At 40.0% G+C, this 27,802-nt stretch overlaps 1 protein-coding gene across 3 annotated transcripts in view; it reads left to right on the forward strand.

Annotated features, from left to right (window-relative positions):
- Nucleotides 1-27,802, forward strand: part of DCUN1D2 (defective in cullin neddylation 1 domain containing 2) — a 32,598-nt gene that overhangs the window by 3,576 nt on the left and 1,220 nt on the right. For 2 of the 3 annotated variants that reach the window (XM_090021813.1, XM_090021802.1), the window contains exons 3-6: nt 2,701-2,869; nt 7,127-7,257; nt 21,148-21,230; nt 26,407-26,503. In XM_090021813.1, coding sequence (XP_089877939.1) covers nt 2,701-2,869; nt 7,127-7,257; nt 21,148-21,230; nt 26,407-26,503 — 480 coding nt within the window. Of the gene's footprint in view, nt 1-2,700; nt 2,870-7,126; nt 7,258-10,480; nt 10,605-21,147; nt 21,231-26,406; nt 26,504-27,802 lie in introns of those variants that run through there. The other variant, XR_016438466.1, reaches the window with a different exon arrangement.

Raw genomic sequence — 27,802 nt, forward strand, 5'->3', positions numbered from 1 at the left:
GAATATTACACCACAAGTCCTGTAAAATGACCCGTTAAGAGATTCTTGGTGGGGAAACATCCATGAGAGAGTGAATTTAAGATGGAGTTGTGTTTATATCTTCTGTTACTCTTTCTTTTATGCTAGTGTTAATAGGAAAAATGCAGAAATATGGCCAAAGAAGTGCAAGACATTGTCCAGTGAAAGAATTCCTTTCAAAATGTTACTATCTTAGATCAATTATTTTTTGTTAAAGCTTGCTTTGTGAAGCTGCTTTAAATCATTGCTGTTTATTGCTTGGGTCCAAAAGTTTCTGTGGAACTCTTTTTAAAATGGAACTTTGGCCATATTTTTATCAATAAGGACCCTTTCTAATCCTAATAGATGGTATGATTCTCACCAAAATTATTTTCTATGCATCTTGGCCTATATGATGATTAATGCTTTTGCTTTTCAAATTGTGGATAATATGAATGCTTTATTCCATCTGACATGCAGGTCATCTTAAAAATTTTAATTTTAAAAACATGGTTGTAATGTGTTTACAGATGCACTGGCACTTGGGCAGCACTAGAACATTTCCTTTGGGTGCACCCATAGAATTACTATGATACTTCTTTTGGTTGGTTTTGCTTATATTTAAATTTTTTTTTCTTGATCTGTGTATAGTAGTTTGAAAGGAGGTGGTCAAGTGAAGGATATACTTAATTTCTTAAATTTGTAACTCTCAGTGGTAATGTCTAAGATGAAGGAATTTTTTTTCTTCACTGTTTTTTGTGTACTTTCTACTTCCATCTTCACTACTATGAATTAAAATGATTTAGTCAGTTTTTTAGGTTTTTGTTTTCATGCATCAGCACAATACTGTAGTGCTAAGAATTAAAGTAACGAAGGGGGAATGTAGATCTAAACATCGCTTTCCCAGAATTTAAGAGGAAAAGTCATGACAGTGCTTTTAATTGGTTTAACACTTTTTTTTTCTATCTTAACCATAACCTAAACTTTTTGCCTGATTAAAGGGTCCATTGTAATCCTAGCTCTAGACTTACAGAGGATTACAATGGAGAGAATCTACAAAAATCTGTAGGTTGCATTAGCATTGCATTTGAAATGTGAGGTGGTATTTCATTGTCCACTCGGCTATTCTTGTTTCAGTGTTCTCTTTATTTAATATTCAACATCTGAACTAAAGTTACACTTGTTCATTTTTATTGTTCACTCGATTGCTCAGGAGTTAGCAATATGCTAAGGATAGAATAATCCTGTTTGTTGAAACTGGTCAGAGTTTGGCCATTAACTCCAGTACCGACTCTTTAAATATCTGGGAATAATTTTAGGAAGTTAAGAAATACATTTAGATGTTATCCTGGAACCTGATTTTTGCAAATAATACCCTGGAAAGATTTACTCATTACTTTTACACATAGTGTTTTTGATGAAATACTTTAATAACATGTTTTTGCTGCATCAACTACTTCTACTTGGTGTTCTAACTATTGGCTATTTATAGTATCAATTCTTTAGTTACTATTGTGGTATCCTTAGAAGAGCTTGAGAAGCAAGAGGGAACCCTAAAATGAAGGCTCCAATCTTGCAGTCAGATCAGATTGTAAGACCCACGCCTAGGAAAGGATAAAATCATACCAAGTATTTATGCAAAATGTCAACCTTGTGATGTATTGAAAATATTGTTTTAACTGTATGTTTCATACAGTGGCTGGCTATTTTAGTCAAATAAACGCTTAAGACTTATTTTGCCAAATGATGGAATAACTTCTGTATTTTGTAACTTGCATAACTGTGAAAAGTAGAAGTATAATTTTGAGAATATTACTTTAGATTTGTGTAACATATTTTTAAGAGACTCTGTCGGGTTCCAAACTAAAGGAAAATAGCAGTCTTGTTTACATATGAAGTGTTTAATTTCTCTGGGATCAATTATGAATCAAATATAGTTTTCCACACAGGATTTTTGCATTTGTTTAGATTTCCTTATTTAAAACAGAAGTTAAATTTCAGGCTTATGACATAAGCAGACACTGGCTATTACAGAGTGTTTCTACCCTATAAAATAGCTTGAACAATTACAGTAGTTCTGAGGAACCTAATCTAGATTGAGGCCTTGTAGTGCTGAGCACTGCAAACACTGTCGCATTGATTTGGTCTGTCTGCAAGGCTAATTTTGTTCCTTGAATCGCAATACAGTAATTAAACCTTGGTGATCTCAGTTAAAATAGGTCCTTTTCTTTTGTGTCCCTGGGGGGGTGAAGATGGGAAAGATCTGTGGACCTCATCTAGTACATTTCTTTTATGCATCTGTTGCTGTTGCCTAACTAGTACATGTTCATTTATTGTACTTTTTATAACACTTTGCTGAGAATTAGTTTCACTGATTTCTCCCTGTTCTCAAGCAGCTTCCCTGTTGTTCATTTCTTTCTTTCATATGGTGATTGTGGGGAGGGGGAGTTAAAGAACAAAAAGCAAATATTTTTAATAGTAGTTTAAAAACAAGATTGTCAGAGAGACTTGGGAAGACTTTTAAATCTGCTTTGAATTCACATTTTGAAATTGATTAGATTTTGAATTAATGTCCAAATAAAGAGCTTGAGAAGTACTCAAAAACAGTAATGTCTACAGTGCAGCATATCAAAAGTACTCTGGTCAGGATTCCATAGGAAGGTTTAAGAACTGTAATTCTCCTTTTTGTATTTTGAACTGCAGACCAACAGGATGAAAATAAAATTGGCATTGATGGGATTCAACAGTTCTGTGATGATTTGAGCCTGGACCCTGCCAGTATCAGCGTTTTGGTTGTAGCCTGGAAGTTCAGGGCAGCTACTCAATGTGAATTCAGCAAAAAGGAATTTGTAGATGGCATGACAGAATTGGGGTGAGTGTGTTGGTTTTTCTTTATGGTGCAACTTTCTTAGGAGCTGAGCCAAATCTATTGAAAGCTTTTAAAATTCTCCATGGACTTGTTCCATGTCACCCTGAAGATGCACACAACTGACCTACTATATTGTCTGGATCCACACTTTTTCCTATGTTAATACCGCCACCACCCTATCAACTTTCTGTGATTCATTTACACAAATGCCTGAACTGGGCTGCAGCAGGAATTGAACCATGACAAGCATAATCATGATGCATTTAAAAAAAAAATCTAGACTTTTATTCACTGTAAATCACCTGTTTAGATGATTTCTTACTCTTTTTTTTTTTTTTTCCTTCCTGTCTCTCACTTTGGCCTAGTTCTTTTTTTATACCCCTTTTTTGTAAGCTGTCTAAAACACTTGTGGACCTTTTGCAGCTTTTCCTTCTCATATTGGCTCCTAGAATATAAATGATATGTAAATTTACATTTGTCCAAAGAGTATCCCTTTTTTTATTCATAAGAGAAAATAAATGAGTAAGTGTACTTGCTGAATTTTTGTTTGATAGCAAATTAGCTGCAACTTGAACTTTTGGCACTCATTTCTAGGGCTGAAAACAGTAAGCAGAAGACCTAGGCTGACCCTAAACCCTGTCTAGTTTTAGAGACTGGATAAATTCCATACATTTCGGTGTCATTGACTGTTTTTTGTCAAGTTGCTCTACACAAAGAATTTCGGTCTCCAGTGTGACAAACCACAGTCTTATCTGTTTCCCCCAAAGTGACTAAACTACCACATTTATTGAAATCCAGGACAGGATTTTTTCCCCCCATTTAACATGATGGGTCTGGGAGAGCTTCTCATCTTTCATCTGAGTACAAGCAGGGAGGCAGGCAACTACTACATTAGGTCCCATCCTGGATTTGGAGTCAGAGCCTTTCTGCTCTGTTCTGCCCTTCTTTGTGCCTACCCCCACCCCCAATGCACTTGCACTGGTCCAGCCTGGGTCACATGGCTACTCTGATCCCTGCCTGGTTACACAGCAGCAGTGGCGACAGTCCCAACGATGACGGTGCCAAGGCTGGAACTGCCACTGCCATGACCAGCGCTGTGGGGCTGGTTTAGAGACAGAGTCACTTTGTGGGCAGGCACCAGAGGGTGCGGGCACTGTGAAGGGGGAAGGGGGCAGACTGCTTGACTCGCTTGCTGCCTGCCCCCCCTGTTAACCGCTTGCCCTACTGCAGTGGTGAGGTGGACAAAATTAGAACTATCTTCAAATTTATAAATTTTCAGTGTATAGAATCTAATTATTGGGAGGGGGTGGTCATCTTGCATTCTGAATCGTCTTGGATTTAGAGAAATATGGTAGTTCTGGCTTTCTTAGCTTTTACTACTAGAAACCACACTCAGGCCAGGTATTAAAAGTCAGGATGCACATAATTCACTCAGAAAGGGCTTCTTAAAACTATTCAGTAAATTTATAGAGCGGGTCGCCAAAATGCATATAGCAGTAATTTTGTCCCACAATTTACTTACGGTGTATTGTATGTGCTTGTGTCTGTTTCTGTCTGGCTTGCAAAGGTCGGAAGTCTGTGATAACACTCCAATGTGAGAACCTGGCTGTTAAGTACAAATTTGTAATGGATCATATTTTTAGTTTTCTAAATAGTTTGTTTAATCTCTGTGATGGTGGCTGTCATTGTAGCAGGTTCACAAATGCAATTGATGAAGCAATTCCTGCTTCATCAAACTGTTATGCTAATGCAAAACCTTTGCTGTAACCTTAGCAAATAACTTTTCAAATATGGAGATGTGATAGAAGAGCTATTGGTATAAATGATACAAAATTCTATTAAGGTATTTCAGTAGAGTGCATGTTGTTTGACATTGGGACCATTATCTGTTGAGAATGGAAACAAAGCTTTTATGGAGTGTTTGGATTATAGGCAGCAAAAAAAGAGAAGTGGATAAGATATTCCTTCATAATCTAATCTTATTTAAGTTTTTGAACATACTGGGTGAGTCAGATTCTGGCCTTAACTGTCATTAAGTCTAATTTTATTCACTAATAGTACCATAAATAATTGTTCTCTCTGCTGACCACTTTTATTATTCAGAGAACCTTTGAAAAAGAGGGGAGATATCTGGAGTTGAAGTTAGAGCCCTAGTGGTGGAAATGATGTCCCATTTAACTGTAGTAATCGTTTCTCGGCCTCTTGAAGGCTCAGATCGAGCAAAAACATTTACTCTTTAATCTTAAAATTCTTCTTGTGGCAATAGACCCAAAGAAAACTTTCTTCATCTGAAGTGTCTGGGAAATCATGGCTATTGGAACTCAGGCTGATCAACTTGTAGGTTAAGCCATACTGTCCCTGTTTTTAGCAAGAGAATCAAACATTTCTTACTGAAAATGATGTTTTATTTATACTTATTTCTTGAAAAAGATGGATCAAGTAGCTGTCCTTGTTTGATCCACATCAGAAGGAACAAATTATTTTGCTAAAAGAGATTGTAGAGGTAGGTGGAAAATTTTGACCTGTTACTTGAACATATATTTCCTGTTGCTAATAAAATTTAATTTGGCTATAGATTAGTATACTGCAGAAAGACACTAGTAATAGGTGGCAACTTCTATCTAATCCAAGTGATTTTGTTTCTTGAGTAGGGGCATAACTGTGTGTTGCTCCAAGTACTGACCTCTCTCTAACCTTTCCTTTTTAGGTAAGGATGTTGACAGATTGTAATAAAACAACTTTTAGTGTCATCTGAAGTCCACTGATTACTTTATGCCCTTTAGTCTGGCTTCTGGCTATAATGACAATAATAATTGCTTCGTTATCTAGCAACTGACTAGCATTCATGTTGGTTTTGTTGTTTTTTTTTTAATTTTAATTTTTTTTTTTTTTAAGTCTGCCAGCAACATTTGATACCCTTTATTGTAAGATTTATTGAGCCACTTCGGCACATCTGTCTTTTAGGATATTTTTAACATGTCATCATAGTATTGCTATCTTTCCTGATGGAATTCAGTCAGTGTTTTGAACAATTCTGTTCTTTCTCCCTGTGCTTGAAGCACCTACAAGGCTCCTCAAAGGATAGTTGGGTAGTTTGGACTTAATGCCACTGGTTTGCTAGTTTGAAACTTTTCCTTTTTAAAACCCAGGTAGTGTTATGTATTTGCTTGTACGGGGCATTAATTGGGATTTTAGTTTAAAGTAATTTGGTTTGAGGTCTAGTGCTGTCAAGTGGAGAACACCCTAGAAGGCACAGTAGGTATCCACATTATTTAGGGAGTTGACCTGTTCCTCAGACAAGAGGCTCTCAATATAAAGGTGGCATGTTGATATCATGATAGCTCCTAATCAGGTGGTTTTGGAAGCCTAAAATGTATTTGTCTTCATCAGCATTAGTGAATTTGTTATTATCAAGCCTTTGTCCTTTTGAATGAATTACAGCAATTTGCCCCCTAATAAAGTTATTCTAGAAGTGTCAGCTAGTAAAAATATTTACATAAGCTGTTTGGCAACCAAGAAGATTTAGTCACAATAGATACTATAATTTTCAAGTAATTAGTATATTGTTCCATATTCATTTCTAGGTGTAATTCAGAAGACTCAAACTAATACCAAAATTTATAGGATATTGGCAGTAATGTGAACCTGAAAAGCCCTTATCTTCCCAGTATGATACTGTATCAGTTGAGGCATAAGTATCTTTGAGGCACAGAAGAGCTCTTTTTCTAGGTTTTAGTTTGAGGTGTGGCTTACATTTGTGACAGTACAGTTCAGTGACTGAGAAGTCATATAATTAACTTTTAGGCATAAGTTTAATGTGTAGTAGTCGTAACTCCTGTGATGGATGCTCAGATAAATTGAATAAAAAAAATCAAATTAATTTATTATAATAACCAAAACCGTACATTACAGTTAATAGTATTTATAACTAGTTGTATTTAATTTTTTCTGCACTCTGGGAGTGCTCTTTAAGCATGTGAAATTTACATTAGTTGAGATCGTGGATTAATGAAGAACCTGAAAAAGACCAAATAAATATTTATAGAATATTTTCTATGTACTTTAGGTGCTTGGATATAACATTTAACCCTTGTTTCTGGTTAAACATTTGGTGAAAGATATATTTCATAGCTTATAGAATATAAATGAAAGTGATACTTTGCAGTTGCATGTTATCATATTTTTATGTCTTTAAAATTAAACCATTTGTTTAACAATTATGCATATTTTATAGACAAACATAATCTTTTTCTGCAACAGGTGTGACACCACAGAAAAACTAAAAGCTCTATTGCCAAGACTGGAACAAGAGCTAAAGGATCCAATAAAGTTCAAAGATTTTTATCAGTTTACTTTTAACTTTGCTAAAAACCCTGGACAAAAAGGTTTAGGTGAGTATAAAAACTCAAAAGGTAATGGTAAAAAATAATGTGTGTAACTTGCATACTTTCAATAACATACTATTCACAGTTTGTCAATAGCAGCTCTAGTAGAATTGACTTCTAGGGGTGCATCAATAGAGATTTTTGGGGCTCATACCGATAGCCAGTTTTTAAGGAGGCATATCAGCTGATCCTGATACGATTTCTGATACCAGCCCTGCAGCTTGAGGAGTGGTATCAAGCTGGTAAGTCTGTAGTAGTGGACGGGGAAGGAGGAACGGATGGGCCATAAGGGGAGGGCAGATCAAGGCCCCTGCAGTGAGGGAGGGAATGGGGCTAGGACAGGCTGGGGCAAGCACTGCCCATCCAGGGCAGGGAGGGCAGCTCCCTCTGCTGCATACTGCTTGTCTGGGAGCTGCTCATCTGGTGGTTCCCACTGCTGCTCCCACTGCTTGTCTGGGAGAGCATTGAGGGGGATGGGGGGCATGTGTCTCGGGATCTCTGTGGGGAGGGTGGGGCCAGGGCTGTGCTTGGGGCAGGCAGCAACACTGGGAACTGGGCCTGTAGGGAGGCTACGACAACTTTTGGAGTGGCTGCAGCTCACCCTGAGTGCAGCCTTAGCCCCGCCTACCCCATGCAGATCCAGGGGCACACACCACTCCCATGCCCTCCTGGGCAAGCAGTGGGAGCTGCTGGATAAACAGGCAAGTGCCAGATGAGCTGCCAGATGAGCAGCTCTTGGATGAATGGCACACAGCAGCAGGAGCTGCACTCCTCCCCTTCCCGACACCCCCTGGATGAGCTGCAGCTCCGTCCCTCTCCCACTGTGCCCCAGCTGGGCAACACTTGCATCAGCCCCACTCCCTCCCTTACCACAAGGGCCTTGATCTGCCCCCCCCTTCCCCCCCATCTCCTTCCTCCCTCCTTCCACCACAGCAGACTTACCAGCTGCATGCAGCCCTCCAAGCTGCCAGGCTGTGCTGCACTGCGCATGCGCAGGCCATTTATCAGTCATATCAGGCCAATGTCTGATACAGACTATTTTCTTTGTCAGTGCCAGTCCAATATTGGACTGATGTATCAGTGTACCTCTATTGACTTCCTTTGCCTTCTTCCCTTATGTTAATTTCCTCTTTGGTAATTCTTTTGGTTGAGGTAATTTGGCTAGTTTTCATGTATGATATCGCGTTTTTATCAAGTTAAATTGCATTGTAATGGTCCTTATGTTCTTTTGGAACCAAAATGTGAATAACTGATATTAAGGAGATAATTTGATTTTTAAGATGGTCTGATTTTTCACACACTCTTCCTCTATACTCACAGCTAAACACATGTTCTTGCTAAATAGGTCCACATAGATCCTAGAAAGGTGGCAAAACACTGTGCAGACCAGTATCCTATCCAGTAGCTTTTAACAACTTGAAAATTTATAGCTTTTTTCTGGTTTTAATTTGAGCTTGAAATAATCCCATGCTGTTCAACCATGGAATGGGGGTGAGGGGAGAGATCATGTGATCAAGCAGTTAAAGACTGTCAGTGCATACACACAAGAGGACTGAACTGAGCTCGTCCATAAAGTGTTGCTTTATAACATGATCACTTGATTCTGCAATCTGAACTTTCTTTTAACTGGTTTTGTGCCTATTTATAGACGGAGTAGGTAGTACTCCTGTAATTAATACTGCCTAACACTCCCATCAGAGTACTCTTTACATAAATGCTATTATGAATTGTGGGCGCTGAAGCTTGTAACAAACAGATGAACAAATAAAAAGTTCTTCATAACAGTGAGTGGCTTATTTAAAGTAACACAGTTTTACCAGTATTGATAAGAAGGTTAAGTAGTAATAAAAGAGAAAAAAACGTAATTACTAGGTTAACCAGTTAATCTCAAAAGACAGAGCTGAAATAACAGTTGTTCTGTTGTTTTAAAGCCCAAAAATAAAAGACGAGGAAGAATGAACCATTCATGTTGTAGGGAGCTTAATAAGCTTGTCAGCAATAAGTATTTAAGTATTTGTGCTAAGCAATTTTTAAAATTGCTTGGCAAAAATACTTTGCCCATTTGAGTAAGGTCACTTTTACAGCCTATTCCTTTTAGTTTTAACAGTAGTAATTGAGGTTGTAATTTTTTTAGTGTTCTGTTAAAAGGAAAAAACTATATCTCCTTTGATTAGGTAGAGTTTGTTTTGATTTGTTGTTTTGAGACGGGGTTTGAAATTTCTGCTTGCCAGTGGTAAGGGGGATTTTTTTCCCAATATGCTGTAGTTCCAGAGTTCTGTCTTTGCATAGCAGGTGTTAATGCATTTAGTTTTGTCAATAACCTTAAACACTACTTTAGCAGAAGTAGAGAATTGTCAGAGTAGCATATGGTCAATTTCTTGCTCTTCTGTATTATTTTGTATCTCCTCCAGCGTCTTGATTTCCTGAAAAGATGCGTAGCTTTTGAATGTTTCTTTTTTCCTCTTCTGTAAGAGTCTAATGCAATGACAACTGAAATTAGTGGAAATCTCTCCACTGGCTGCATATAAGTGTTTCGTCCATAAAACAGGGATTCGTAAATTCATAGACACCAGGGCTGGAAGGGACCTCAGAAGATCGAGTCCAGCCCCCTGCCCCAGGGGCAGGAGTTCAGCAGGGATCATAGGATCCCAGCAAGATAATCATCCGAATGTCTCTTGAAGTCACTCAAAGTAGGTGGTTGAACCACCTCCAGCAGCAGTCTATTCCAAACTTTGGGGGCTTGAACAGTAAAGAAGTTCTTCCTTATGTCCAGTCTGAAACAGTCATGGAGGAGTTTGTGACCATTTGATAATAGTGCATGCTCACATTTGGTAAAGTACTTTACGATGTGTAGATAGAAAACGCCAGGAAAATACTGATATTTGAGTATTGAATTTTTAATATATATATGTCAGCCTTTTGTTGCATTGCTCTTCTAGTCAGGAAGGATGTGGAAATAACTCCAAAAAGAGCCTATTAGCCCAGTTGTTTAGAGCAGTGCAGAACTCTTTCCCTTCCCACTTAAATTTTGTTGATTCAGGAAGGGGAGGCCAGACCAATGAGATTATTTAAAACATTTAGATGGCCTTTTATAAATAGTATAAAATGTCATAACCTACGTCCCACCCCTTATCTCATTGTGAGTTGCTGATGTAATTAGTGAAAAGTATAGTAAGGTTTATTTTTATAATGTTCCTTTCTGAGTAGTTTTTTCTGCTGTTTTGTATAGCTGTCCCAGAAAATGTGACATGTACATTTATACTTGAGTGTCTGTAAAACAGAAGAAATGTGGACACTGTTCACAACCCGATTGTACCATTACATAGAAAGCTCATTTTAAGCTGTGCTTAAAGGTATGAAAAATCACATCAAGCTATAATTGTATCTGGTGTTGTATGGTTTTGCAGCATTTGATAGAGGTTAACACTGACTGACTTAAAAACATATGTCTGTTTTTCAAAGTGGTAACTCTTTTTGCACTGAGAGTTGCATAAGAGAATTTTGCATTTTAAGAATGTGTTTAATCAGCTGGTAAATGTCTGAAAGTTAAAGCTTATAAGGCCAGGCATGGTAGCTAAAAGAGCATCGAAAGCTCTCTGTTGTTTGAATGTCTTGATTCCATTATGTGCATCGGTGGTCACAGGACACCACCCATTGCAGTCCTTTTCATTAGAGAGGAGATAACTTGCTGCAGCCAGTATCTAGGATGTGAAATTAGCCTGAAATACCGTGATTGGTTTGTGATAATCAGGGAGTTTTTTTTTAGATACAACTGTGTTTGTAAATTATGGTATTTTGCTGGTGAAACTAAGCTATACAACTGTTGTTCTCATTAATAAAATTCTAAAATATATCTTCAAAGTAGAAAATAGATCATTTAAAAATACTGTTTGTGACAATATTTGTCTTCAGGCAGACATTAAAACAATAAGGATTTATTTTTTAATGTGGAAAATACACATTTTAAGCACAGAATTAAAAACAAGAGTTCATACACTTTTTGTGGGGTTTTTTTGTTGACAACTTGGATGTTTCCTGACAGAGTCTTTTATACCTTAAGGCCGTAGTTTGTTAACCATAAGAACAGTTGTTTTGTATCCTAATCAAAGACTCATGTAGATATACCCATACATATCCATTCTAGGTTTTACTAACTTGACCTTCAAATATAAGATGGAAGGCACATTTTTGCTACAAATACATATGTATGTAGGAAGTTTGTTTTTCTTTTTTATGAAGATGCTTATGTGCCTGTATTGTGTACATTTCTAAGGATTACCATATTTACTCAAATAGAAGATGAGGGTTTTTCCTCTGATCAGCATGATAAGGGGAAGCCTCTCATCTTATGTTTGTATACAAGGAAGCCTCAATAAATCCATTGTCTATTAGTAAACTGTTGCCAAAAGCAGCATATTCTTAATAATGGAAACCAACTATGAAGCTAATTTAAATGCAGATTAATGAGCATGACTAAAGCTCATAGCCTATATTGGGCAAACATACTGGTGACGGAACTTATCTGAATAAGATGTATGGTAGTGCCCGTTGTGCACAATCCTCCCCTGTCAGTGTTGACTCTTTCAAGTCATGGTGAGCCACTGCATTCTACACATTTTTACTTCCTCTTCACTCCCACAACTGAGCTGCAACTTTCTTTTCCATTTCCAGTAATTTCTGTTTCTTCGCTAGCTTTAAATGTCTGGCCAACAATACCAAATGGGGCTGTTAGCAAATAAAAACCTAGGATTCCAGACTAGCCTATGGATTGACACGGGACCTCATTTGAGTGACCAAGACTTTATTTATGACAAGTATTCAAAGTCAAGTGAGTCCAAACCAAAGCAAAATCCAGTAATTTAACTATAAGGTGATGATTTCTCACCAAACAGGTGACAAGAGACTGTTTGTTTCTTCCAGCTTCTCAAGATAGCTGGGGCACAGTAGCAGTTCATGTCAGAGAGATTTCTCACTTTTGAACCACATGCTGTTTCACTTCATAGATGGTAGATTTGGAAGGGACCATGAAGGATCATCATGTCTGACCCCCTGCCCCAGGCAAGAAAGAGTGCTGAGGTCATACGACCCCAGCCACCTGGGGTCTATCTAGTCTATCTAGTCTCCTCTTGAAGACTTCCCAGTTAGGTGAGAGACCACCTCCCTTGGCAGCCTATTCCAGATTCTGGCCACCCTTACTGTGAAAAATGTCTTCCTGATGTCTAACCTGAATCTACTCTCCACTAGTTTGTACCTGTTATTCCTCATTGTTTACCGGGGCACCCCTAGGAATAACACATCTTCAATTCTTTGTTGTCCTCCCTTGATAAATTTTTAGGTAGTTACAAGGTTACCACTCAGCCATCTCTTGTGAAGGCTGAAGAGATCCAGATCCCTCAAAATCCCCCTCGTAGGGTCTTGTACAAAGGCCACTAATAATACGAGTGGCCCTCCTCTGAACCCTCTCCAGATTCTCTGCATCCCTCTTGAGGTGCGGTACCCAAAACTGGACACAGTACTCCAACTGTGGCCTGACCAATGCCACATAGATGGGGAGCATCGCCTCCCTCCATCTGTTGGTCATGCATCTGCTAATGCACAACAAGGTGTGATTGGCTTTGATGGCTTCATTATACTGCCAGCTCATGTTCATCTTGGAGTCCAAGATTCTTTGCAGCTGCTCTGCTGCTGAGGAGGTCATCCCCCAACCTGTAGGTGTGCTGGGGATTCCTCCTTCCTAGGTGGAGTACCTTGCATTTGTCTTTGTTAAATTGCATCCTGTTGTGTTCTGCTCACTGATTCAGCCTGTATCCACTCCCTGCCCTCCGGTGTGTTAACTTTGCCCCATAACTTGGTGTCATCTATGAACTTGGACAGGGTGTTCTCCACACCCTTGTCCAAATATCTGAAGATATTTAATAGCACCAGTCCAAGGACCGAACCCTGCGGGACACCACTGCCCACTTCCTTCCAGGCCGAAAATGACCCATCTACAATCATTCTCTGGGTGTGGTCCCTTAGCCAGTTGGCCACCCACCTGACTGTGTAAGCATTCACTCCACAGCTTGCTAACTTCCTTATGATAATAGGATGCGAAACTGTGTTGAAGGCCTTCTTAAAGTCCAGGTAGAGGACATCTGCCTCAGCTCCTGCATCTAGGCAGTGTATGACCTGGTCATAAAAAAACTATAAGGCTTCTCAGACAGGATCTACCTGTGATGAACCCAGGCTGGCTTCCCTTTGAGCATCATTTCCCCTGCTGGGCCTTCACAAATGAGCTCTTTAATGATTTTTTTTCCAGTGTTTTCCCGAGGATAGCGGTAAGACTGACTGGCCTAAAGTTACCCAGCTCATCCCTCCTCCCCTTCTTAAAAATGGGCACCACATTGGCCCTTTTCCAGTCCTCGGGGACCTGGCCAGAGCACCACAAGTGCTCAAACAACCATGCCAATGGCTCAGCTATGACACTGGCCAATTCCTTCACTACCAGTGGATGGAGGTCATCCAGGCCTGCTGACTTGTACCTATCCAGTCCCTCCAAGTGCTCCTTCACTAAGTCAGCACTAACTGTTGGCAGTCTAGTGCCTCCCAAACATCTATCTATGTTCGAGTTTGGCAAATTGTCTTAGCCAGTACTTAGGAATACAGAAATGAAGAACTCATTGAAGAGCTCTGCTTTTTTCCCTTTTGTCTGTCACCAACTGCCCTGATTTGTCCTGCAAGGGCCGTATGCAACTCTGTGCCTTCCTTTTGCTCACTGTGTATCTGTAGAAAGACTTCTTTTTTATTGGACTCTTCATTCTTATACCCTTAGTCCAGCATCTTCAAAGCATTCTTTTAGTTGTGTAAATCAAGAGAGAATCCCAAACAGTAATTGACAGGAAAACCCTGTTGATCAAACTGCTTGTTGTTGGTTATCATAAAGTTCCAATTTGAATGAATTGCCTTCCTCAATGACAAGAGGCTATCCATTTCCACTAAGCTTGGAACACATCAAGAAATTAATTAACAATGAGGAAAAATGCAAGGGTTTTGGGGGGAGTGTCGTTGGAAAATCAAGGGGAACCACTAGCCAAAACAGAAATAAATCAGGAAGAGACATCTGTCACGTGGAGAATGACTCTGCACATAAAAAAAAGTTAATTGCAAAATAAATATTTACCATACTAATTAATTGAGGATAGACATTTCACACCGTTACATGCTGGACAGCTAGGAGCCTGCTTGAAATAATCATGAATATAGTAAGATAAACTGGAAGGGATACTGCATTATTTCATCTCAAATGGCCTAGCCATGAACTTGCATCCTCTTGTACTATGCAGTTAGCATTAGTATTTTGTATTTTAACTTTTATGAATAGGCCCCAGCTTAGCATGAGTTTCAGAGTCATTGGGGCCCCAAACAGCTCACCCAGAATTCCTCTATCACCCCTTCTCCCAGCCTGTCACACATGATTAGTGTGACCCTGCTCTCCATGATGTGGAGCAGGATCAAGTTGCCCTGCTCCTCATCCGCATATACATTTTTGGAGGATCCTAGCTAGTACTCATGACAAGAGCACCTGGTTCTAGTCATGAGTGGAAGGCTAATTAGCCCACAATTGGGTATCTGGAATACATGCACAGACTGAGCAGTGATGAGCTGCGGGGTCACCATGGTGTGAAATGCTTTTGGGTTTGTTGGGGTCCAGCCCAGTGACCTAAATGGTCAATTATGAGCCTCTTGGCTTTGGACTAATAGTATGCATAGTTTGCACTACGTATAAGGAATACAAAAGTACTGCCTAATAGTGCATTTATGGAGTGCCTCTGCTGAAACTTGCAGCAGTTTCAGAAAAGATAAAATGCATAAATTCTGGATGAACTATATCTGTGGGTACCCATAGTAATTTGCCTATATGTACATTTATTATAGGTATGTTTGTTTCAAGGTCAGTGTTTTCAAATTTGCCCCTCACTTCCATGTCCTCAGAGGGAGCAAGGTCTAACCATAATGAAGGGCAGAGCGGTGGGGGGCAAAGGAGAGCCTGCAGGGAGTAGAAGTTAAGGAGGGCAAGAGGCTATACAATCCCGCAGATTAATTTTCCCTGCTGGAGGGGGATGAATTCAAGGCAAATCTCGAATAATTCGATTATATACCTGGAAAATGTATAACATTTATAATTTTTTCCTGTATCATTCTAATTACTGGGGTGTTGTCTTATATTCAAGGTTTTCTTATATTTGAATATATATGGTATTTTCTTTTACACTAAACCTTAACTTACATCAGGAAATACATAGGCAAAATAGAAAATATCTGCAATTTTAAGATTTGCTCAAATACTCTGTAAAGGGTCTCCATCTATTGTAGCTGTTATACATACCTATCGTAAAGGGAGTTTTTAACTCACTGTGACAAAATACAGGTTTAGTAGTGTGTAGGTGCCTACTTAATTAATGGCCAAACAAAGGAATTTTCATAGTTTAGTCATGGCATGAAAAACTGATTTCACAGGCATTTCATGGAGGCCCCACCCCTTGCAATTGATTGGCAGAGAGGCCTAGCAGGGGAGGCACAAGGGGGCAGCTGCAATTTTGGCTGCTGGCTTCCCTATATGCCACCCTGCTAGCTGGCATCTTTCCTTCCCTGGCAGGCTGAGGCAGTGAGAACTGCTTGTTCCCACTGGGCAGGGGGCAGTATTTTATTTTTACTACTTTTTTTTTTTTTTTTTTTTTTCCCAATTGATTTTGTGGACAACTGCAGATTTCAAGGTTTCTGTGAAATTCCAAATTAAGTAGGTCCCCAGTCATGTGCTGGGCCTTGTACAAATATAGAACAAAGGCAATTCCTGCCCTGAGCAGTTTGTAATCTCAGTAAGGGTCATGTCTAGAAGTATAGGGATAGTCCCAACAGTTTGCAGAAATATGGAGGTCTTCCTTAATCATGTTAACAGGTAATGAATAGGTTGTGATGTGGGGGTGGGAAAGGACTGGCAATTGCAATTATTAAACTTAAGTCCAAATTCTATTCCAGCCCCCACTTCTTGGTTACTCACAACTTTACCTAATGAATCCAGTTTTAGCTTAATTTTTCCATTTATTGAGTTTTCAGCCAAAAGATGAATTTCCTAAAAGAAAGTTGTTTTTTTGAAATCGGTTCAGTCAGTATTGACTTATATGGGTATGACACTTTCCCCCAGGTTTTCTAACTAAAAACGAGTCCTGAAACTGCAGAGTTCTACAATTCAGTCACACTTCTTAAAGTCTTGAAGGATATTATTTGTTTTTGAAAGTTCAATAGCATGTAAAATATTCATTTTTTCATATTTGAAGTGCAATCTCTGAGCTTTTATGTAATACACGGAAGCAAAGGGTTAATAATGCCCAGCAGTTCTTTATTTTACTAGTACAGTCAAAATTGTAGCTAGATTCAGTTTGGGTAGTTTACTAGCCTTACTAGCAGAGCCTTTACATACCCAAAAGCTCTAGATCTCATTTCTCTCTTTCTTTTTTTTTTTTTTTTTTTTTTTAAGGCTGGGAAGAGTAGAAATTAAATTTTGTAAAATGGTAGTTGTGCATTATTGAAAAATCAGGAAAATGAGGAAAGTCCAAATTCATAGTGGAGCAACATTAACAGTAGAAGTTTTAGATCTCTCTTCTTCTGCATTATTTTATATAGTCCCACATGCATTATTATTATGGGTTGGGGTTTTTTAGTCCCATGTTAGGCTGATGATAATTACATGTATATAATGCAATATATAAGAATACACAGTATAACAAAGGTAACATTCCTGGACAACCATAACTTACCAACCTTAACCTCAATGTTCAAAAAGTTTAATTTTTTCCAACATTAGGACTGAGAAATAATTAATGTTAATCTGAGGTTGAGAGCTTTTATACATGGAGGTAGTTTAAATGTTTGCCATGTATTTTAAAAATACCAAATTTTACAAAGCAAAATCCACAACCCAGACCCAAATGCGCCATAAGCCCTTTAGAGTCGGAAATAATTTATACTAGAGGTGCACCAATACATCGGTCCCATTATCATATTGGCACTGATAAAAGGAAAATTGACATTATTGGCGATCAGCTTTTTTTGGCTGAGGTAGCCAATAAATGTTGCCAATAAATGCCACGTGCGCAGCCCAGCAGCATGGAGAGCAGTGTCTGGCTGGTAACTCTGTTGTGACGGAAAGGGCGTGGGGGAAGGGAGGGTTGTGTGGGAGGCAGACCAAGGCCCGTCTGCATTGAGGGCAGGGCAGAGGCAGGTGCTGCATTGTTCATGGCTCCGTTCTGTGCCACACCTGCTTATCTGGGGGACACCGGGGGGGAAGCTCCCACTGCTATGCGTACCCCAGGAGGAGGGGCAAGTGCCCTCCTAGATCTGTGCACAGAGGCTGCCACTGAAGCTGGGGCTGCACTGGGCTCTTCCTGGCAGGGGAGCTGGGCTGGGAGAACAGGTGGCACTGCTACAGGGGGTTATGGAGTGGGCTGTAGGCACCCCAGAACTTGCCATAGCTCTCCTTCCAGCGCCACCCCCAGCTGTAGTCCCCAATGGCAACTCATCCTTGCCCCACACAGATCCAGGGGCCACATGTTCTCCATGCTGTCCTGGTGTCTGTGTACCAGCAAGAGCTGCCCCTATTCCCCGTGCCCCCCAGATGAACTGTGGCTCAGTGCTGTGCCCCACCCCACCCTGGCTCACTGCAGGAGGCCTTGGCCTCCCCCGCTCCCCCCGTACCCCGATGCCTCTTCCTTCCCTGACGACAAACTTAGTCAGACTTCGTTCTCCATGCTGCTGGGCAGCATATTGGCAACCGAATTGGCATCAGGCAATATGGCTCATTAAAAATCGGCCACCAGTATCAGTCCAAAAAATCTCTACCGGTGCACCCCTCATTTAAACCATTTCCAATTCTGGTTAGTATAGTGACCTTAGTGTAGACTTGTGTCCTTGTGCATCAGTGTCCTGATGCTCTGTAAATATTATTATAACGCTTCCTTTTTGGGAGGTTAGCTGTGCTTCTTGAACCAGCAGCAGCATAATCCTTATGGCACTTCATCTAGGGAAATAAGCTAACTCTTAAAAGAACTTAGGGGAGTACTGTGTGAATACAGCTGTGCTGCTCCTGGTTAAAAAAGTAACCCACTTGTACCTCCCAAACCTAGCAGTATAGCAACCTTCATTTGTTGCCCAACACAATCATGCTGCATCTTCTCAGCAAGTACAGCAGGATACTGGTGTCTCTTTGAGACAAAAGTTTCATTTCAGAGGGCAAGTCCAGACGAGCGCGCACGTGCCTCTTGCAGTGTCTCAGCCCCCCTTTGAGATGCTGCAAGAGACGCATGAAGAAACAAAAAAACGTTCCCTGTGCTGCAGATTTGCAGTGTAGGGACAAAATTAGACCCCTGGATATCCAAGGATCAAAAAATACCCCAGGGGAAAAAATCAGGGCTATACCCCGAGGCAGCCGGCCCTCCACAGATATGCTCTGGTAGCCAGCGAGAGTATTTCTATGCCTGGCCCTCATTGCAGTGCTGAAGCACACTGCCTGCACCGTGCAGGACAGGCAGTGGTGCAGGCTGCAGAGACCTGGACCCGGCTTCATGCCAGGTAAGTAGGGGGTTGGGGAGGCTGAAGGAGTGGGGGAGGGGACCATGAGGGAGGGCCAGCCCAGGCCCAGCTCCCCTTTACCCCCCCATACTCACCAGCAGTAACAGCAGTAGTCTGGCTGCTCAGGACTTCATGGCAGCCCCAGTTGCCTGGCATCCATCCTGCCACATTGCATTGGTGCACCTAGCTCGGCAGGGTGCTGTGCGCTCTGAGCTCTGAGCCACTGGGGCTGAGCAGTGCTGAGCCCTGGGTGATGGCCACAGCACCCCAATCTTCCAGATGGCACATGGTGCCCTGCCAAGCCAGGCTGTACCCACATGGTGGCAGCAGCTGCAGCTGGTGCCAGGGAGCCAGAGCCAAGCCCCGCTGCCCCCCACCACATAGGGGGTGGGGGAGGGGGCTGTGCCATGAGGCCCCAAGTGGCCCCAACTGCCACAGCTGCTGCTACTAAGCTGTGGCAGTGTGGAAGGCTGGAGCCAGGTGGAGGAGCAATTGGTTGGAGGGGCAGGAGCCAAGAGGGGGAGCAGTCAGAAGCCTGGAGCCAACTGGGGGAATCCCAAAATCATCTCCAGCCTCCTGATCACTCTCCTGCTGGTCTCCAGTCTCCTGCTTGTCTCCAGCCTCTGGAGGACTGGAGACAGAGCAGGAGAACAAGTAGCAGGCTGGAGACAAACAAGCCCCTGGAGAAAGCTGGAGACATTCCCCTGCTCGTCTCCAGCCTCCTGCTTGTTCCCCTGCTTGTCTCCAGCTTCCTGTTCCTCCTGAGGCTGGAGATGAGCAGGGGAACGAGCTGGAGACCAGGGGGAATTGGCGGGGGAGCTGGGACCCTGCAGGCCCACCCCCTCACAAGCAGCCTCCGCACCTATCATCCCACGCACTGACTTGCATTCCCCCACATCCCTCCACACCCACCCACAATAATATTAATACAGAACTCATAATAAAACATTAAATCACAAAATGTTCCTGTCCCTGCTGTCCTTTCTAACTTTCTTTGAAATACCTTGGCCACTTTTTTTTGTTTTTCTTTTCTGCCTTTAAGAGGTGTATTTTCTCTCATTTAAAAACTCTTACTATAAAATCTTTTTCTTCAAGATGCATTTAATAGTATTAAATGTTAAAACTGTACAGTTGTGGAAAGAATGGCCTTTCATAATTATAAGCCTAAGTGATCATGATTAAAAAATAGTCAATTCAAATGAATTTTATGAACCATAAAATTATTTATATTAGTACCTTCCCATTACCATTATTATTCATTCAACATTACTAGTGTGAATAATTAACTGTAGTGTATACAAACAGCAGATTTTCAATATGGAAGTACCATAAAACTACAGATCAATAAAACTGGGGTTAATCCTAAGGGGAATGAAAAGAAACACTAACCCAGCTGCCTCTCTCCCTTAATACTTCTACACTGAATAAGCAGAGATCCTGCACAACACACTCTATGATATAGTAAAACTTTATTGCCCATCTAGTCAAGGGGAGAAGAGTAAAAGTGTAGACACCCCTAATTCTTTCAGCATCTGGCGTTTGTGTGCTTTATGTTGCAACTTCAGTATATCTTTGTAAATATAAATTTGCAATATGCGTAAATTCTACCTGCTTTACTAATATAGCAAACTCAGTAGTAGAATCTAAAATTTCCTTTTCAAACTTAAATTGTCTTCAAACCAAATACTGCTTTTGCTGGCATGATCAAGTTTGAAATGTAAAAGTCATATTTTCTGCTTTGTTGTCATTGGAGATGGGGGGCTTTCTGCTAAGCATATGTCAACACTTTCTCTAAAGGCTTCAGTTATTCATTCAGAGGGCAGTATTTGGTTTGATGACCATTTTTAAGCATATGAAATTTTACACACAGACTGTTTCATTTGCAAGCATTATGATTTTATCCTGGTGTTCTACAACTTCACACCCTAGCTTAGAACCTTCATTTTGTAGGGTAAAGAATAGGAGACCACAAGCAGCATTGGTAGCTTACATTCAGACCTCTTCCATATCAGTGCACTACACCAGTGATTCTTCTTTCTGGAGAATATAACCCGAGCTCTTAGTAATGCTGCTCTTGTAGGGAGTCTCTATTTAGAATTAAATAAGGCAAACTATCCAGTTAATTCTTAAGTATTCTTATTAACACCATCATGAAAAAGTAAAATGAAACTCTTTGGTCATGTTTTCATTCCCAATTTCTGGATAATTTATAGCAATATATATTAAATGAGTGAAAACTGCAACGAAAGATATAGCACTGTTATATTTACATTTGTGTTTTATTTCTTGCAGATCTAGAAATGGCAATAGCATATTGGAATTTAGTCTTATCAGGAAAGTTTAAATTTTTAGATCTTTGGAATAAATTTTTGTTGGTAAGTATGTTTTTCTTCCTGTCAAAATTGATTCACATTATTAAGGTGAACTTGGCAATTTGGAAGTGGTGTACGTAGCAGAGAAAAGAAACACCAAGTAAAAGGCATCGTTTCTTTCTGAGCATGTTTGCATTTGAAAATTCATGTGGAACATTGTTAAGGCAAACTAAATTAATCCTATCTATATAACTTCCCTAATGTGGAGAAAAGGAAGTGAAGCAGAGAGATAACAATACATTATTTTATAGTTTGAGTACTAGGTGACCCTGTATTCTCCTCTGGGGGAAAGTTGAATGTACAGTGTAACTCTAATTTTAGATTGTGACGGAGCCAATGTAGGTTCAGATTCACAGAGGTTTAGGGCTGGAAGGGACCTTGTGAGATCATTGGGTCCAGACCCCCTTCTCTGGGCAGGAAAGACTGCTGGAGTCAAATAACCCCAGCAAGGTGTGTGTTCCAGTCTCCTTTTGAAGATCTCCAGGGTAGGTGCCTGCACCACCCACACTGGGAGTCTGTTACAGAGTCTGGTCACGTGAACCATGAAAACATTTTTCCTTGTATCCAGCCTGAAACATTTTTCTAGGAGTTTTTGACCATTGCTCCTGGCTTTCCCCTGGGGTGCCTTGGTGAGTAGTTGTTCGCCTAGCCCCTGATGCACTCCCCTGATATATTTGTAAGCTGTCACCAGATCTCCCCCCTGAAGTCTTCTCTCTTTTGTAGGCTGAACAGTCCCATCCCATCCTCAGACTGCTCTGTTTATCACCAGGCATGTTTTGTACCAGATCAAAATGTTTTACTTGTATGCTATTTATACACATGCAATATCATGGATATTTATGAGTACTTCAATTATATTCAGTTCTTTTCTGACTTGAAAGTTTGGGAGGCTTTATAAAATTTATTTAAACCAAAAAAAGTGGAGCTTTTAACTAAAAAATGTTATAACTCCTTTTCTAGAGAGCAGTCTGTAAAAGACTGAAAGTTATGGTACTTAAAGAATAGTATTTTTCTATCCATGTACTTCTAGAGGTAGAGGTGGGGGGAGTCTAAATCTCTTTGCAAGGGATATAGTATTCTACATACTTGGTTTAAAAAAAGTTTATCTTAAATAAAGGATTTTGCCATTTAACTCCTTTTTACTCTAAAAACACTGTCCTTTTGCTTATGCCTATGATCAGGCAGTTTCAAAGTAGCAAAGTATTTCCTTAAATGTAAAACATTTTATTTTAAATTTCCTGTGAATCCAGCTCCAAAGCAGCTGGGGTTTATAAGTGGAAGGTCTATGTTTTGTACACCAGTTTCTCCTGACAAAATGTCATAAGATTTCACATCGTGCCCTCTTTGAAATTGAGTATAAATTTTAATACTTTTGATATCTCTCTTTATATCAGATGTTCAACTTTTCTTTGCTGAGCCATGTAATCAACATTCATTATGTAAGATTTTAAAGATTGCTGTCTTCGCAGTATTGTAGGTGGGGCTGGTGGCTCCACATAGTACAGTTACCCAACGCTTCTAATTAAAGGCACCTTGGTTTGTTTCTTGTAATTTCAACTGTTTAGGTTGCAGTTTTACATGCCAAGGGCCAGATCCTCTTCCACCTATAGGTGCATAAGTGCAATCCCATTTGACTATGTTCAAGTCTGTGGGAATCCATTAATGCTGTGATCAGCAACACTTTTAGTCTGCAGGCTGGAATGACCCAGTTCAGATCAGAAATAGCTGGATGCTAGGATCTAGCCACTGCTGGTGCTTTTCTCCACGGCGCAGGGAGTGCATCTGCTGCCACCACTTTTTGCTGTGGTGACTCGGAAGAGGGTCCAGTGCTGCTACCTCTTTCCAGGATTGACCACTTCCAAAGCCTCCCATTACTAAAGCCCCATGTCTACAGGCTGAATCAAATGTCTGTAGGTTGCTAAGCCTTGTATTAATACATCTTTGTTTTGGAGCACACTCTCATCATAGTTCTGAGACCTAAATTGCACAAAAGCAGAGAGAAAGAAGAGGACCTCAACCATCTTTTATATTAACTTTTTTTGTGTGGATTTGAGCAAGTAGAATAAGATCACATTAAGGATCTGGACAAATTATGTTTTAGCTGCTTTAAAAGGGGAGGGGAAGCTGCTGCTCAGGAATGTGCAACAGCTTAAATGATGTAAATGTTCAGCCTTCATGATGCTATAGTGATACAAGTAGGATAAATTGCCTTAACTTGTACCCTGAATGATACAGGGCTAAAACTGCAGCAGTTTTGCTACACTGGTATCATTCACTACAGCATCATGCAGATGTAACAGTGGTATCCTTCAGTATCAATACAATTGCTACATCTTACTTGCTGCTTAAGTGTATAGGAAGTGGGATAGGATCTTGTCCCCAACACCTGTCTTCAGGTTTTATTTATTTATTTTTAATTTCAACCAAAATGGTTCAGTTCTATAAAGAGGCAACTGAAACTTAGGTTTTGCCTGTGTTGAATGTTTTGGGTTACTTTTTCTTTGAAAAACTCTGTCTGCTAGCATCCTCTTGCCATGTAAAATCTGCCCAACTCTAATCAGTAGTTGGGCAAAGAGTCTGTGCTCCAGCAGTTGCATAGAGAGAGGTGTGGAGTCCAGCATTAGCAGATCCAGGAGGGTGCAGTTTTCTATTGGCAGAATTCATTTTTTTATTTTTTTATTATTATTTTGATGGCTAAAATTTATGTTTATTTTTAAGCATTTATTTAGATTTTTATCAATTGAAACTTTCAGAATTGTGGAAAATTAGGGGTGTTCAATTTTTATCAATTTAGCATACACATGACAGCTGCTGCAGGAGCTGAAAGCTGTGCTGTGCCAGAAGCATGGTTTGGAGGGGTAGGGCTGGTAGCACTTGGAAGCCTTGTGCCACCAGCCCCTCACTCTGCCCAGGTCCCAGCTGGGCAGGGGCCAAACTCCCATGGAGCCTGGCCCAGCGGGAGTTTTGCATTTGCCCTGATCCTGGATGGGCATGCCAGGCTCTGTGAGTTTGTCTCCTGCTGTAGCTGGGACCTGGGCAGAGCAATTGGCAGGCAGCACCAGGCTCCCTGCTGCTACCAGCCCTGCTCTTCCAACCCCCACTCCCAGCACAGCCTTACCAGTCCAGCCCCCGGCTCCTGCAGCAGCTGTTGTGCTTGTGTGTGTACACATGCAGTGTCCCAGACCCAGATTTCTTTGCCTCCATCCTGGATTTTTTTTAATGTCTCCTTTCTACAAATTTCAATAATTGACCTGTGTGTCAAGTGAAATTTGATGTTTATCAACATCTAGCAATTAAAAATTAAATCCTGCCAAGCCTAAGTATTATGGTCTCACTCTCTTTTGATTCCTGCTCCACCCAAAATTTAAAATCTCCTGCCTGGAAACAACACTGGCATTTTTTTATCTGGGCAACACTGCAGTCAGTTGACTTAATGGCTCATTATAATAGACCTGATTCCTGCTGATTGCTTTTCATTTCACAGGTGTTAACAATTTTCCCTCCTTTGTGATTGTCTTGAAGTTTCACTAATCAACCCTACCTGTCTTCAGCAATTTTGCTGTCTGCTTGCTGCTCCTCATCTTTCCTCTCTTCTCCTACTTTACAGTCCGCAGAATATGTTTATCTGTTGTCAGAATCCTAGATCTGCCCACGGAGTTCACTCTTCAGCTACAGTTTTAGCTTTTGGTGGAGCAGCCATGAGCTGCTGACTTTTTGTCTGTAAAAGGGCGAAAATTATAGTTTTTGCCTGAGCAGAAAAGGCAGAGTGAGTGAGCTGAAAATTGGGCACTCCAGTCTGTGTGGCCATGGTTCTGGAAAAATCTTTGTTCTTCATTCTGCCTTCCCCGAAACAAGGTGTGTATCTTATTTGAAGGTGTGGTATGTGAGAAAAGATGGTGATGAAAGAATATATCATCATGCATATTCATGAGGGAGCCATGCTAAAGTTGCATAGGTAACCTTAAATCGTGATATTTCATAACTTGAGTGCTTGGCATTGCAACTTATAATCTTTTAATTTTTGTGTGACTAATACTGTGTATTTCAGTGTTTTCCCAGAATTAATATAGCATAGGAGGATATTTTCTGTAAGCATCCTGCTATTTTAGGTTAACACAGGCAAACATAGGTATAAACTCAATTTGTGTCTTTAAACAAAACTCATCAGGGTGCACTTCTAATTCAGTGGCATATTTCAGTCTTAAAAGGCTTCGAGCCTGTGAATGCCTGATTTCATATCCTAAAGTAACTGGTTTTCAAATACTGTATTCCTTTATTGTTGTGATTCTTCTAAAGTCTGTTTGAGGCAGTGGAAGCAGCATTTCTGAAATGTCAATAATGCAATAGTGGTCCATCATGTACATGTACATGAAGTGTGATTGGTGTACTTGGCCCCATATAGGACTAGTCCAAAAAATTTTTGGTGTTTATATCCAGTTTGTTGTTCCCATATGCTTTGGTTGGAGGCCACAAACTCCTGGCTTCTCCCTGCCACCCTTATTTCCACCTGTGCTTTCTCTGTCTATGGAAGCACATCGTACTTGTACATAATATTTGCAAATCTTCATAATCTCTGATAACATCTTTTTCCTATATCTGCTGGCAATGGAAAGGTGCATATCAACTCTGAATTAGGGAGAGAAAATAAGAAACATAGTTGTATCCTGCAAAGGCTACCAGCAAGTTGAAGTAACGGGTTGCAAATGATGAACCGAGAACTGTTTTGGTTGATATTTTAGCATAGCTCCTTTATGCCTTATGATGTAATCTTTAATTATGTGATCCTGTGCTGTAACTTGCATGGTCCCCCTGCCTCCATCAAGTACAGGATGGACAGTACTCAACTTACTGACCAATTCTTCTATATTTTATCACTCCAATTCAGTGTGTGGCTCTTGTCCTGTACAAGTCTAAGTATCACAGCTTTTAAAAAAAACAATAATGGGAGCACGGTTGAAGAAATAAAAGCAACTGTTCAGTACAGTTTATACAATTACCTCTTTCAAGCAGCATTTTATTTCACAGTATTATTGGAAAGCTCCCGGACTTAGTAGAGAGCATTATCATAATCATATTTAACTATGTAACATTTTCTCTTTTGGAAAAACTGAGTGTTACAGATTATTGTCAAATTCTGTAGTAGTTTTATCATAATGCAATTTGTTTTCATATTATATAGGAACATCATAAAAGATCAATCCCAAAAGATACGTGGAATCTTCTGTTAGACTTTGGAAATATGATTGCAGATGATATGTCTAACTATGATGAAGAAGGTAACAAGTTTTAATTTTTTTTAATTAGATTTAGTAAAATTGGGTTAGTTTACATAAACAAAAAGAACTTTGAATCTTAATATGTATTTACATTAGGCATTTAACCACAAATATACCATATCAGATTTATTGCCAAAAATGTATCTCTATTAGGCTGAACAGAAAAAGTAAATAATTCTTGACTCTACTGCTTCAGTATGTGCTATCCAATGTGTTATGTTACAGAAGTCCTGTTAAAACAGAATTTTTATACAAAGAGGATTGTTAATTTTTAACTGAAGGTTGCTATATTACTCTCCCACGGCAAAAATAACACACAGATGTTTTTAGCGTGCACAAGTGTGGGAGTTGGTTAGCTCTGCTTATGGAAATATTAATTCATAATTGGTTTAAACTTATGATACTACTGGTCCTTAATTCTGCTAATAAAGTATTAAAATAAATATTTCTTAGCATCTACATGTTCTCATTCAAATATATTTACACTAACAGCCTCTAGCCTAAAAACACCAATGTTGGAGTAACTTTGTGCACAAGAGTATTCTGTATGATGTGAATGCCTTTAATAGGGTTAAATTACACTTCAGTTGTATTAAAAGCATTTTAAACCTGTTCTTGTAACATAGAGTATACTGTAACATTATTGATTTCGGACCATTACTCCAGTTTATCAAAATCCTTTTGGATGTTAGTCCTACCCTGCAGAATGTCTGCAACTTCACCCAATTTAGTGTCCTCTACAAATCTGCTAACTGTACTCAATCCCATCTCCCAAATCATTTAATAAAGATATTAAAGAATATCAAAACCTAGAACAGGTCCCTGGGTACCCAACTTGATACCTTCACCCAACTAGACAATGGGTCACTGATGAATATTCTTTGAGCATGAAAATCCAGCCAATTTTATATATACATCTAGGAGTGTGTTTGGGGTTTTTTTTTTTTGTTTGGTTTTTTTTAATCTAGTCTGTATTTCCTTAGCTTACCATGATAAAGGCTTGACTAAGTCAAAGTATATCACATCCACTGTTTTTCCCCCTCTTCTCTTCCCCATCCTATCCACAGAGCCCATCACCTTGTCATAGAAGGAAATCAGGATGGTCAGGCATGACTTGCTCTTGATGAATCCATGTTGACGGTTTCTGATCTTTTTTTTTTTTCTTCTCCAAATGCATAGAAACGGGCTCCTTGATGATCTGCTCCTTGATCTTTCCTTCTATTGAGATCAGACTGTCCAGTCTGTAATTCCCCAGCTCCTCAGTCTCCCCTTTCTTAAATATGGGCAATATATTTGCCC

This window comes from Crocodylus siamensis, chromosome 1 (genome assembly GCF_052110815.1).
Source record: "Crocodylus siamensis isolate JL-2025a chromosome 1, ASM5211081v1, whole genome shotgun sequence".
NCBI classification, from domain to species: domain Eukaryota; kingdom Metazoa; phylum Chordata; order Crocodylia; family Crocodylidae; genus Crocodylus; species Crocodylus siamensis.